This window comes from Brassica oleracea, chromosome C9 (assembly GCF_000695525.1).
Source record: "Brassica oleracea var. oleracea cultivar TO1000 chromosome C9, BOL, whole genome shotgun sequence".
Classification (NCBI taxonomy): domain Eukaryota; kingdom Viridiplantae; phylum Streptophyta; class Magnoliopsida; order Brassicales; family Brassicaceae; genus Brassica; species Brassica oleracea.
In genome coordinates, this window is record NC_027756.1 from 48,686,782 (window position 1) to 48,701,259 (window position 14,478).

Sequence of the window (14,478 nt, forward strand, 5' to 3'; positions counted from 1 at the left end):
ATTAATAATAAACAGAATATAAGGCGGCTCGGCCGACCAATAAATAATAAACAGAATATAAGGCGGCTCGGCCGACCAATAAATAATAAACAGAATATAAGGCGGCTCGGCCGACCAATAAATAATAAACAGAATATAAGGCGGCTCGGCCGACCAATAAATAATAAACAGAATATAAGGCGGCTCGGCCGACCAATAAATAATAAACAGAATATAAGGCGGCTCGGCCGACCAATAAATAATAAACAGAATATAAGGCGGCTCGGCCGACCAATAAATAATAAACAGAATATAAGGCGGCTCGGCCGACCAATAAATAATAAACAGAATATAAGGCGGCTCGGCCGACCAATAAATAATAAACAGAATATAAGGCGGCTCGGCCGACCAATAAATAATAAACAGAATATAAGGCGGCTCGGCCGACCAATAAATAATAAACAGAATATAAGGCGGCTCGGCCGACCAATAAATAATAAACAGAATATAAGGCGGCTCGGCCGACCAATAAATAATAAACAGAATATAAGGCGGCTCGGCCGACCAATAAATAATAAACAGAATATAAGGCGGCTCGGCCGACCAATAAATAAATTAAATTACTAGTAAATAATATAGGCGGTATTCCGGCCATTATAACATGATATAAATAATAGTAGAGGTGGTATACCGACCATTATAACAGGGTATAAATGATACAAATAAATTTTACCGAATCGCAGAGTGATCGTGCTGATAACGTGTTATGAAAAGAACTGGAATTTTATCGTATCGCGGGAATTTGAATAAGAGCAAATTTATACCCGTAGAATATTTTAACACTGATAGAAAGAGTGTATTAGAGAGAAGAGAAGGTTGAGGTGTGTTATTCTAAACGATCGAAATCGATCGTTTATATAGAGAAAAAATTCACTGTGCAAATAGTGCAGCGGGCCCCACATCTTTATATTTTCAACAATTGCGGTGGCTACTGCTTTTTTTCTTTGACTTTCGTAACATATTTAAGTATTTAGATTTCTTGAATAGAGAATTGCACGCTATGGCGTAAAAAAAAGGGGTATAATTCACCGCGAAACACAATAACCTAATTAGCTGGGAAACAATGTGTATTTTGTATAATTATACACTTATGCCCTTTATGCAACCGATGCAATCTGTAAATTAAAAAAAAAAATTTAACATTTCCAAATTTGAGATATGGCCTCTTAATATTCACTCATATTTGTAAATGTTACTTTTATTAGTAAATACTAGGTGTTTTCCTGCACCATGTGCAATAAAATTTTTTTTAAATCTAATGTATATTTCAAAATAAATTTATTAAATATTATATAATTTACTATTTTCTTACTAATATTTAATATAGATTTGATATATATTAAATCAATTTGCATAAAACTAATAAAAGTTGTATAATTATCAAAATTTAACCTAAACAATATTTATAAAATTTGTAGATATATAAGAAACGAATGATTTTACGGTTAGATATTTAATTTTTTAAAAAATTGTAGAAATTTTTGAAAACTTTAGTAATACAAATTGTATTATTATACAAAATAATAACATTTCAAAATTTGAAATGTTATATATGAATATATTTATTTTATAGATGATGTATGAGCAATTACCATATTAAAAAAAAATTACCAAAAAGAAATATCAATATTAAATGTAATATATGAATTATTATCATATTCTAATAAGTTTGCCAAAAATATAAATCAACATTAAATGAAATTATTCATGTCATATTTTTTTGGAAGCCATGTCATCAATTTCAGTAATCATGTCATATTTGTTTTATGAAATTGATTGTATAGAGGACTTGTGGCAAAATAACTTCGCAAATATAGTCTAGGGGTTTGGAAAAAGTTGATCGATTTCTTTCAGATTATGTGGTGACTTTCGACGTTTTTTAACGATGAAGAATTGCAGTGAAAAATAAAGCTTCAGACAAATGCATGCCACGAGATAGAAGATAATCGACCCGTGCGGTGAAAGGGGTTTGAAAGTTCTAGGCTATTGACACAGAATTTGGCGACGAAAACGATACAAATGGTGACGGCGAAGGTGCTATTTCTAATTCAATTTCGACTACGTGCAGTATTTGAGGGAATTTCACGGAGGTTACGTGGTTTGCTTCTCTTAGATTTGTTTGAATATGCATCCATATGTCATTGCATAGAATAGTACAGTAATCTGGCATGCATAGAATAGTATGATCCATCTATATGGAAATCTATAGTTATTTTGGCTCTTATGAACTATACGTGTGAGGCTGGTTGTCTAACTATATCATATTTTCTTATTTTCCAGGTCAAATTTTCAGGACAAATAGGTGCACTTACATGCTAATCCGAGACATGTGTAGTATAGTATTTCTACACCATTCCAGTAATTTGTACTATACTATTTGTTTTATTCAATTTTATCTAACGAATGTAGAATAAAAATATGATTAAAAACTCATGTCACATATTTAGTTAACCACACCTATACAAATGAAAACTTTACACAAATTTATATAACTATATTTATAATGATTATATATTACATTTAAAAGTAGATTATTAGAGTGAATGATATATTTATATATTTAATATTACATAATTCAGTTTAATATTACATAATATTATGTATTTTTTAAGATTTTGATATTTGGATTTATATTTATATTTGGATTTTAGGGTTTATATTTGGATTTAGAGTTTAGTGATTAGGGTTCAGAGTTTATATTTGGGTTTAGAGTATAGTGATTAGGATTTATATTTGGATTTAGAGTTTAGTGATTATGGTTTAGGGTTTAGTATTTCGAAAGTGAGGTTGAGATTGGAGTCACCATTAACATTTTTTACGCAATCATAGGCATTTTATAATTTCACTAATATATACTATGCTATTTATTTTTATTTTTTATTCTATTTGAGTGTAGGGTTTATATTTGATTTGTTAGGTTTATAATTGTTTGATAATTTGATTAAACTTGTACTATACTGTATATTATGTTTTAATTTATCTAACATCAACATAATTTCCATTATTCCATACTATTTTACACAAACATAAATTACGTACTATATAAATAAGTACGTGGTAATAAATATCTGACGTGAACTCCACTATGTATGAAATTGTAAATAATTGTGTTTCAGTTATGTCCTTTTTTCTTAAACAACTTTTTTTTTGAAGCCCAAATAAATTGATGTTTCAGTTATGTCTGTAGATACAATTGACGATATCATTCACATTCTTTCTCTTTCACCGGGTACCTGTCAAATGAAAGGGTATAACCGGGTTACAAGTAAACCAAATGTCACTCACTTAGTAACGTCAAAATCATTGTCATATTCTTAATTTCACTTCAAATTTTGGCTATTTGGCAAATTCTCCCTTTAAGTATCTAGATTTCTTGAATATCGTCGCCATCCATCCCATGTAAACACATTTAGAGACAAAAAAAAAAGTTTGAAACAAGATTATAAAAAGACTAGAGCTGATTGCACATACCAAAAATTTAAATTTTTTGAAGAGGTAACGTATTTTAGTAAGTTACTAGATAATGAACCGGGTGAGATATATATACAAGTGTTTTAATAGAAAATAGTGAGTAAAATGCAAAAAAAAAATTGAAATTTCTATAATTTGTGTAAGTTCGTACATACAAAATTATTGTATTTTGCAAATAAAAACTTACACAAATTACAATGTATGTAATTGGCATTTAAAGAATGAAAAATTTCATACACAGTATATTAGTTTGTTTCTATATGTACTAGGTAAGGAACCCACGAGATATCGCGTGGCAACTCATTTTTTATAAATAAATATATCATATTATAATTTATATATTATATAAAAAATAAATTTATTTTCAAAAAAAAATTCTCATGTCAAAACGTAGAACATATGTGTTTATATTTATTTATAGATAATATTAAAAATGTATTCTATAATTTTAAATTACAACTAAAATACAAATACATCAATACTAATAAAATTATACATTTTTTATTATCTTAGGTAAGTTACTCTAAAATCTAAAATTATATCAATTTATAATAAATAAATAAAATCTCTTATTAAACATAAAAATCTTTTTAAATAAAAAATGTATCGTTTACGTTAGACGGTTGGTGTCGTCAACGAAAAAGTACGAACGACTCATAACCTAAAAGGTACGACCACGTCGTAAACTAAGGGATACAAACATGATGTGATTCAAGAGGCATGAACTTGTTCCAAGGGGGGGACGAATGTGCCTTGACCAAAGGTATGAATGTGTCATGACCGAAAAAGTGTAAATGGCGTGAACGAAAGGTTGTAAATTGAAATTGGGATCCATAAACAAAGAAGTTTCCGGATGGGTAAAAACAGAAAAAATCTAAAAAATATTAAGAAAATGATATATTTTAATTTGGATAGACTTTTTATGTTGTCGAGAAAATGTCATAATCTTATATCAACAGCACCATGGTTGACCATAAGACAAGAAGTTTCTAGATGGGTAAAAACATGCAAAATCTAAGAAATATTAAGAAAATGATATATTCTAATTTGGATAGACTTTTTATGCTGTCGAGAAAAGGTCATACTTTTATATCACCAGCACCATGGTTGACCTTTAACATTCTCTCAGTGATGTCTCATTCGCACTTTTTCAGTCACGATCCATTCTTACCTCTTCGGTCATGATTCATTGGCACTCCTTTGGATTCGACTCGTTTGCATCCTTTCATTCACGTTATTTCAGTTACGATCCGTTCACACTCATTCGGTTACGATCCGTTTACTCCTTTTGGTCATGACACGTTTGCACTTTTTTGTCACAACCCATTTGCAATATTTCGGTCACGACCATTTGCACCCTTTGGTCACGGTCCGTTTACAATTTTCCGGTCACGATCCATTCGCAACCTTTCGGCCACGACCATCTACAATCTTTCAAACACGACCATTTGCACGCTTTCGATCATAACCCATATGCACGCTTTCGGTCATAACTCATTTGCACGCTTTCGGTCATAACACATTTGTACCCTTTTTGTCATGGTCAAGATCCATTCGCGTCCTTTCGGTCGGGATTAATTTCACATCCTTTCGGTCAGGAACCGTTCGCACCCTTTCGTTTATGACCGTTCACAGCCTTTCGGTCACGATCCTTTTGTACATTTTTGATCATAATACATTCACACCCTTTCAGTCACAACACTTTCGCACCCCTTAGATCATGATACATTTGTACCTCTTGGATCATAGCATGTTCATACCTCTTAGATTATAACGCGTTCATATCTCTTAAATTACAACACATTTATACCTCTCTGTTGATGACACTATATAAATATTTATAATTTTTAATTAGTGTTAATATGAAAAGTAAACTTATATGAAATTGTTTTGTATTTATTAGTATTGAGATGAAAATTTATGTTTTTTTTTGTTTTTACTTTACTCATATCTATATATTAATACTTCATAAATATTTGTAATTGTTTTAAATAGACTTTTTATGTTGGCCAGAAAAGATCATACTCTTATATCACCAACATCATGGTTGACCTTTAGCATTCTCTCGGTGATATTTCGTTCGCACATTTTCAGTAACGATTCATTCTTACCTCTTTGGTCATGATCCATTGACAGTGACACACCTTTGGTTACGACTCGTTCGCACCCTTTCAGTCAAGACCCATTCACACTCTTTCGGTAACAAATTGTTCACACCCTTTCAGTTACGATCCGTTCACACCCTTTTCTGGTCATGACCCGTTTACACTTTTTCGGTCACAACTCATTTGCAACCTTTCGATCATGACGATTTGCACCCTTTGGTCACGACCTGTTTGCAATTTTTCGGTCACGATCCATTCGCAACCTTTCGGTCACGATCATTTGCACCCTTTCGCTCATAACCCATTTGCACCATTTTGGTCACGGTCAAGATACGTTCCCACCTTTTCAGTCAAGATTAATTTTACATCCTTTCGGTCAAGATCCTTTCGCACTTTTTCGTTTATGATCATTGGCAACCTTTCGGTCACGACCGTTTTGTATATTTTCGGCCAAAATACATTCACATCCTTTCAGTCACAAAAAATTCATACTCCTTAGATCATGATATGTTTGTACCTCTTGGATCACAACACGTTTATACCTCTTAGATTATGATACGTTCATATCTCTTAAATCACAACACATTTGTACCTCTTCGTTGATGACACCACGTAAATATTTATCATTTTTAATCATTGTTAATATGGAAATTTTTATTAGTATTGAAATGAAAATTTATGTCTTTTTGTTTTTAATTTATTCATATATATGAATAGTCACATCTTTCAATTTAAAGGTAGTTATTTTGAAATGATACGTATATGAATAGTAATAATTTTTCAATTTAAATAGTCACATCTTTTCAAATTTAAATGTAATTATTTTGAAATGATATAAATATGAATAGTCACAACTTTTCATTTAAATAATTACATATTTTAAAATTAAATTCTAACTAATGCACAACTCTTGAAACATATGACGAAAAAAACACAACTTTAACAAGAAATAAAAATTCTAAAAAAATACACAACTTTTCAACATTGTTTGGGTTTTTCATGTAAAACAGTTAAGAGATGCAACTTTTATCTATAAAACTTAAGAGATTCAAATTTTCATGTTAATCAATACACTTATTTTTAGAAATGAAACAATTGCAAATATTTATGAAATATTAATAAATAGATATGAGCAAAATAAAAACAAAAAGACATAATTTTTCATCTCAATACTAATAAATACAACTTTTCATATAAAAAATTAAGAAATTCAACTTTCATATAGATGTATAGTCACATTTTTTCCAGTTTAAAGGTGGTTATTTTGAAATGATACTTATATAAATAGTCACAACTTTTCAATTTAAATAGTCACATCTTTTCAATTTAAAGGTCAAAGGTAGTTATTTTGAAATGATACATATATGAATAGTCACAATTTTTCATTTAAATAATTACATCTTTTTAATTTAAATACTAACTAATACACAACTCTTGAAACAAATAATGAAAGGACATATCTTAATATATAATGAAAAGACAAAATTTTAACAAGAAATAAAATTCCTATAAAACACACAACTTTTCAACATTACTTGGTTTTGCTATTATTAATTGTGTTTTTTCTTCACCATTTTATTTGATTAGTGAAAATTATGCTTTGAGAAGGAATGAACATTGGACTATTTATAGATTTTCAAAATTTTGTTTGAAGAGTCACATCTTTTGAATTAAAAGGTTGTGTCTTTTTGTAATAATATTTATATGAAGAGTCACAACTTTTCAATATAAATGGTCACATTCTTTCAATATAAATAGTTATTTTTTAATAAAAATACACAACTTTTAATTGTTGAAAAAACACAAGTTTTCAACATAAGTGGAATTCACAACCTTTTGAATTAATTAAGATTGCTATTATTAGTAGATTACCAATTAGGAATCTGATATGAAAATACATTTAAACTAATATATTTTGATAAATGATATAATGAATAGAGGGTTGATGACATATGTTGTAATTTTTTTGATAAATAAATAGTTGTTTAAAATTTGATGTGAGAAGGCTTGTGGTGTTGACACAAAAGTATAATGACAAACTTGTTAATAATACATAAAATCAAGGTTGTTTTGTTTTTAAATGTTTCTCTTTTAATAATTGGGGGATATTAATTCGGGATATATTTTTTAGAATAGACTCATATCCGTGTAGAACTTTTCTAACAATTTTTTTTTGGAATAGAACATTTTGCGTGTTTAGCATAGTTAAATCTATGTTACTTTATAATTAAATTTTAAATATTAATCGAAATGTCACCCAGTATGAATTTGCTGAAATACAAGAGAAGTCATTACAAAAGTACAAGAATGAGCTATTTCACTTACTCTTTAATACCTCTTGTTGTTGTGTTTGTTCATAACACAAAAATACATATACAAATTAAAACGCTTTTAATTTTCACCCCTTAATTCTGTAATATCCTGATCTAGATAGAATCAAAAAATCAAAATGGTGAAAAAAATTGTCTTTAATTAAGACAATGAAGTAATAAAAAGGAGATGTTCTAACAGCGTTTACCGACTCTGCAATCAAGTGCTCCTGCGTATTTGGTCAGCTTAGAAACAGCATATCCATTTTTAGGTTTAATCATTTGTTTTCTCGTGTGAGCACTTTTGTAATGAGGATCCCCAGATTGTCTGAAAAAAGCTCCGTTCATGAATATATCTTTCTCAGATCTCCATGTCCAGTGTTTCCACTCGTCTTCCAAAGCATAATCCCTCTTTGTCACCTACGTTAATTAGTTTTTTTTTCATAAGTTTACATGAATTGTTATCTATGGTTTTTTTTTTTTTTTGCTTTTCAGTTACCTCTTTGTAATAAGGCAAGTGTGGAGGAGCTATAAATCGGTTTCCGTGGCTGAGAATAGTCGGACCTTGACTACCTCCGATAGCGTAAAGCTCCCAATGAGTGTAGTCATTGTTCACAACGTGAACAAATCCCCATCGGATCCTTGGCATCCTCTGTACAAGTCCTTTACCAAAATGGTTATAAGCCACTGTGACTTGCATCTTCTGGTCCGCTTCATTCATATTGTTTTGCGCACCAAGCAGCATCACCTACACAAACAACATCATAGTCTAGCAGCTATTGTGGTGTTAAAAAAAAGTATGGTAGCTATTCTTCTTAATAAATATAACATCAGAATCTAGGTTATATCGCATATATTGCAATTAGTTGATCATCTTATATTAAAATAAATAATGACGATTTGACCAGTGTTAAAAAATAGATTATATAGGTAAGAGTGCTCACGTCGTTGTGGTGAGTGAAGTGAGAGTTGGAGATTGTAATGGCAGTGGATCCAACAATGGCATCAATGAGTCCATCTTGACATTTCGACATCGAAACATGGTCAATCCATATGTTAGACGAACCGTATATAGATAGACCGTCACCATCGGCTCTAGTCCTCATTCCAAAATGGTCTACCGAGTCTCGGATCATACCACCATTACTCTCGGAAATGTGGTGAATGTGCAGTCCATGGATAATAACATTTCTCACAAACTGCATCGTTATCCCTGCGCCATGCGCGATATGGACATCAGCTCCACGTGCATCGATCGTCTTGTCGCTATTAACCAAAAGCTCTTGGCTTAAACGAATGCTCATGTCGTTCTTGAAAATAATCCAGAGAGGTTCCTTTTGAATCACGGCGTGACGCAATGTCCCTGGTATAGGGTTCACCATGTCCTCGTCGAGGTTGCTTGTAACCACGTAGATACGTCCACGTTTCCCACCGGTCGTCCCGTGGCCGAACCCGCGGACACATTTAGCAAGCTTCTTACGACGATTAGCCCAATTCGAACGGCAACGCCAGCATTTATCTATCGGGTTACTTGCGGTACACGGTCCCTTAAGCTTACTCCATTTTCCTTTGCCTTTACCTTTTAAGCTTCGTCTAGTGCTGTTCTTAGAGTTTCCGACCATTTCAATGACCTCAGTTCGCTCCTCTTCAGGCTTCGTGCTGCTATCTTCCTCTGTCGCTGTAACATCAGTAGAGTTGCTGCTATCTTCCGCTGTAGCTGTAACATCAGTAGAGTTGCTGCTATGTTCCTCTGTCGTGGTATCATCAGTAGAGTTGCTGTATACAAATATATATATTTACACCAAACCAAAACAAAATCAAACATTAGCAATTTTGTTGGTTTTTTAGCAAAAAAAAAAAATAAAAAAATTTGTTGGTTCAAAGTTATGGCTTGATTTACTCGTAGTGACGTTCATGAAAGTGATCGACGATTTCGTAAGGATCAGAATGATAAGCTTGAAGAGTGAACTCTCGGGCTTCGTCGGCTCGTTGTGACCAATACTCGTCCAACTCCGAAATGTTGGCTCTTATGGTCGGAATCAGACCAGCAATACAGAACACACACATCAACTTTAACAACCTAGCTATCTCCATCTTTTAAAAATTACGTTTGATCTAAAGAAAAACAAAACAGTTTTTATATGAAAATATAAATCTTTTTTCCCTTGTTTTCTTAAGGGGATAAGATTTAAATGAAAAATTACTAAGCTTTCAACATGGCTTTAGGTCGTTTTCTGTTTTATTTTTCTTTTGAGAGCCTAAAGCCTTAGGATGATGAAACGTACTGCGAATTTTCAGAAACGTGAATGATTGGTGTTTAAATAAACTTGATTAAGAAGCAATCTCCAATTTTAGGAAGTCACCGCTAAGGATGGAGAGCCGTCGTTGTTTATCTGTGGACAATTTCTATGTTTTGATTTTTAAAATTATTATTTTTAGCTCCCAATTTATTTTCTTTGTTTTTTGTCTGGGGTAAAAATAGGATTATTTACAAGTTTTTAATGATAACATGTTTTGGGATATGCTTTACATTCATTTTGATCTATTAGTTCAGTTTAAAAGGTTATGAACTACTAAACATGTTATGTTTTCTTTGTTCATAAAGGTCATTGCTTTTGTATTTATTAATTGTAGTCTTTCACTTCAAAAGATAAATAATAAAAAGAACTAAGAAGTGTATCTTTCATGGGTTATGAAGCTTAAATATGGTTAAAATTAACTTGTTGATGGGTACGAATATATATATATCCTCTACTGTTACCAAGAAATTTTTTTAAGAAAATTACTTCAAGTAAATAAATACTTATATAACTGTTAATTTTGTACCAAATAAAAATCAAATTTGATTTGGAGTTAATTATGTTGCTAATATTTCCCATAGTAAAACATTATAGTTAACATTTTTAAAAAGAACTCCATGAGGCTTTGATTCGTTTTCACAGACAAATTCAGCTTTCAATTGTTCCAAAGTTTCTCGGTTCAATCTAAAATGGTAAGCATTTGCTTCCTTCTTGTTAGAAGCAAACTTAAAAGACAGACAGTTCCCTATTTTTAGCAAAAAAGAAGACACAATGTTCTACGTATATTTATAAATGGAAAATGCTTATTTCTAAATTTTCAAAACAAATGTGGAAATAAAAAAAATATTATGCTTGATGATTACTTCCTTCCCAATTCACTTCTTTATTCTTTTTGTTTTTATTCTCATCATAAGTATTATGTACACTCCATGTGTATTATACCTTGTACTGTATATCCTTTTTGACTTGAAATGGTCGTACATTATACAGTAGGCTACACATTATATATGCATAAAAGAGACGTTTTTGTTAATTTTCAATTTAATATAAGTATCTTATGTAAGAAAAAATCAAAGGCTAGAGAATTAAAGTTCTGCTGGAGCATATTTAGCTCTTCTTTGTTCATGCAAAAGACAAATTAAACAGCCTTCTCTTTCTCTTTTGTTGTTTTTTCCTCCTTTAGTTATATAAATTTGGTGAGAAGAAAATGCCAAAAAATTAAAAAAAATGATTGGTTATTGTATGCTAAACTCAACTCCACAAGAATTGGCAAAACTGTTTTGTAACAATAACAAGAAAATAAATTTAAGTGCAGAGTTTCTACAAACCCAGGCTTTAACTCCCTCATCATTTTCCCTTAAAACAAAAATTCCATTGTGGAATCAAGCAGCTTGAAATTCAAGAGTTTTACATTTGAACAAAAGAAAGAAAAAGCCATCGACTTTACCAATATATATACCACAAGATCAAACAGATTATTTCCCATAATAATTTGAAAGAAAACTGTGCCTTCTATTTTCTTTCAGATCTTTCCTTGTTTTTTTGGGTTTTAATTGTATGAAATTAAACAATTTCAGACAATAAACCCCAATTGTTTAATATATAGGAAAAGGATGATCTCTTGGCTTGATGTCTACCATGTTTTTTCAGCAACTGTTCCTCTCTATGTTGCAATGATCCTAGGTTACCTCTCTGCAAAACATCTAAATATCTTCTCTCTCGAACAATGCGCAGGCATCAACAAATTTGTCGCTAAATTCTCCATCCCTTTGCTTTCTTTCCAAGTAATCTCCCAAAACAACCCTTTTAAAATGAGCCCTAAACTCATTCTCTCAGACATTCTCCAGAAAATCTTAGCCTTTGTTGTATTAGCCGTGGTTTTAAGATTCTGGCATCCAACAGGAGGAAGAGGAGATAAGTTGGGTTGGATCATAACCGGATTATCTGTATCCGTGTTGCCAAACACTCTCATTCTTGGAATCCCAATCTTAAGTGCCATCGATGGAGATGCAGCTGTGAACATTTTGGTGCAGATTGTTGTCTTGCAGAGCTTGATTTGGTACAACATCTTGCTCTTCTTATTCGAGATTAATGCCGCGAGGAAGATAACATCTTCTGGAGCTTCCATAGAACACAGAGGTAGCTAATATATTTATATATTTTTCACCTTTTCAGTAAAAAAATTCCTTTTGCATTTACCCTAATCAAAGATGTGTTTCTTGTAAAACAAGGCAATGGCAATGAAGAAGCTGATATAGAGCAAGAGCCAAAAGAAGAAGTAGCAATAGTGAGAACAAGATCTCCTGGAACTGGGAAGATTCTATTGAAGGCTTGGCAAAAGCTTATAATCAATCCTAATACATACGCAACGTTGTTTGGATTAGTTTGGGCTACTTTACATTTCAGGTGAAACAGATTCATCTTATGTATCTAAAAATTCAATCAGCATAATCAGTTTGTTTTGAAAATGAATTGATAAATCAACTTACACATGTAAAGGTTTATTTTTCTCTTTTTAAAAAAGAAAAGCGAACAGAACCTATAGATTTAGTAATGCTTCTTCTACTTTCGGCTTTCTGTTTCATTGATTTGTTTATGTACAAATTCAACTTTAAAAGAAAAAATATCTAAGTGGGATAGTCTAATGATATTCCACCTATTCAGATTTGTTATCTATTAAACATAAAATGTGTCTCATTATTTCTTGTTTTCCTATAGATTGGGATGGAAATTGCCTGAGATGATCGGTAAATCAGTACATATGATATCTGATGGAGGCTTAGGAATGGCCATGTTCAGCTTAGGTAATCACTCCATATATTCTAAATAATAGTTTCACAATGAACCAACTCAAAATAAAATATGATCTGCTGGAAGTTTCAAAACAAGTATAGATTCAACTCATAAGTTTTTTTTTTGTTAAGATAATATTAAGCAGACATATATATAAGATAGATAACAAAATGTATAGCTCACTGGAGCTTTATTTAGTGTAAGGAAAGTATAAATCAAAAGATTAATTAATTTAGGAACACCAAGGTCAAAAGTTCTTTGATTGATATAACTATATGGAAAAGAAGTGGCAACTCTCAAAGTTACTTTACATTGATATTTTAACACATTTGTTTATAAAATTACTTTATAAAAACCATATTACATGGCTTTGGATCTTGTTATCAATGCTTTGATAAAACAGGTCTTTTCATGGCATCACAAAGTAGTATCATAGCATGTGGAACAAAAATGGCGATCATAACAATGGTCCTCAAGTTTGTATTAGGGCCAGCTCTTATGGTTGCTTCTGCATTTAGCATCAGGTTACGAAGTACTCTTTTCAGAGTCACAATTTTACAGGTAAACAACTTGAAATTTGCAATCCATTAATAAGAGTCTTATCATTGACTTGTTGAAAACAATAATCAGTTTCTTCTGATTTATGTTGTTGTAGGCTGCATTGCCACAAGGGATTGTGCCATTTGTTTTTGCAAAAGAGTATAATGTTAATCCGGAAATCGCTAGTACGGGGTAAATATATTGTTATTTCTCTCTTTTTTAAAAAAAAAATGTATATTTTTGAAATTTCATCGTGTGGTTTTAATTATTTTGCATTTTTTTTCAGGGTGATATTTGGAATGCTGATTTCCTTACCAATAACTTTGGCATATTATTTTGTATTGGACCTATGAATACGACATGTATAGGTCATTAATATTTATAGCTTTTTTTTGTTTGTGTTGTTTTAAGAGCTTTTATTTTGTAGGGTTTATATCACACTAGAGGTATTCGTATAAGTTAATTACAAATCATAATCTCTTGGTTATGAGCCATCCACAATCTGGTTCATAACACTTTATAATATAATTCTTGTTCTTTGTAATAACATTATTATTATTACTAGAGGCTTTTCCCGGGCTACGCACGTGGTATTCGTAGAAGTTTTAATTAAATTAAAAAAAATTACAATAACATTTGAATATAAATTGTTATATATACTACAATCGATTTTAAAATATTAAATTGGTAAGAAATTTAAATTCGTTTGGATTTATTGATTGCATTGTGTCTAAAATATTTCATATAATTTAACTCACAATTTGTTATTAAAGGAAATCATATATAGAATGATCACTAAGATGGGTCAAAGTTAACTAAATCTTGTTATACTTTAAAATACATTTATCTTATTAATTTAGGTTTTGTATAAAACAATTGTAAATTTAAAACCGATTTAAACTTTGTTTTAACTTTAGAATT

The 14,478-nt window shown here is 31.0% G+C and overlaps 2 protein-coding genes across 2 annotated transcripts; one reads left to right on the plus strand and one right to left on the minus strand.

Moving 5' to 3' along the window:
* Positions 1-7,828: 7,828 nt before the first annotated feature.
* Positions 7,829-10,218, minus strand: LOC106316304 (probable pectate lyase 19). Its single transcript, XM_013754181.1, has 4 exons — positions 9,825-10,218; positions 8,869-9,700; positions 8,424-8,672; positions 7,829-8,344 (listed from the first exon to the last, which is right to left on the minus strand). The coding sequence occupies exons 1-4, from the start codon at positions 10,016-10,018 to the stop codon at positions 8,120-8,122; spliced, it is 1,500 nt and encodes a 499-aa protein (XP_013609635.1). The 5' UTR covers positions 10,019-10,218; the 3' UTR covers positions 7,829-8,119.
* A 1,510-nt stretch (positions 10,219-11,728) lies between these two features.
* LOC106317031 (putative auxin efflux carrier component 5) lies at positions 11,729-13,958 on the plus strand. Its single transcript, XM_013754893.1, has 6 exons — positions 11,729-12,363; positions 12,456-12,630; positions 12,943-13,028; positions 13,421-13,578; positions 13,673-13,749; positions 13,844-13,958. The coding sequence occupies exons 1-6, from the start codon at positions 11,838-11,840 to the stop codon at positions 13,908-13,910; spliced, it is 1,089 nt and encodes a 362-aa protein (XP_013610347.1). The 5' UTR covers positions 11,729-11,837; the 3' UTR covers positions 13,911-13,958.
* The last annotated feature ends 520 nt before the right edge of the window (positions 13,959-14,478 follow it).

Bases quoted from the DNA above. Each gene is read 5' to 3' on its own strand.
- LOC106316304 (XM_013754181.1), bottom strand. From the start codon at position 10,018: ATGGAGATAGCTAGGTTGTTAAAGTTGATGTGTGTGTTCTGTATTGCT. The intron at 9,701-9,824 runs GTAAATCAAGCC...ATTTGTATACAG, and splicing joins TTTCATGAACGTCACTACGA to CAACTCTACTGATGATACCA. The intron at 8,345-8,423 runs GTAACTGAAAAG...TAATTAACGTAG, and splicing joins ACTTGCCTTATTACAAAGAG to GTGACAAAGAGGGATTATGC.
- LOC106317031 (XM_013754893.1), top strand. From the start codon at position 11,838: ATGATCTCTTGGCTTGATGTCTACCATGTTTTTTCAGCAACTGTTCCT. The intron at 13,029-13,420 runs GTAATCACTCCA...TTGATAAAACAG, and splicing joins AATGGCCATGTTCAGCTTAG to GTCTTTTCATGGCATCACAA. The intron at 13,750-13,843 runs GTAAATATATTG...ATTTTTTTTCAG, and splicing joins CCGGAAATCGCTAGTACGGG to GGTGATATTTGGAATGCTGA.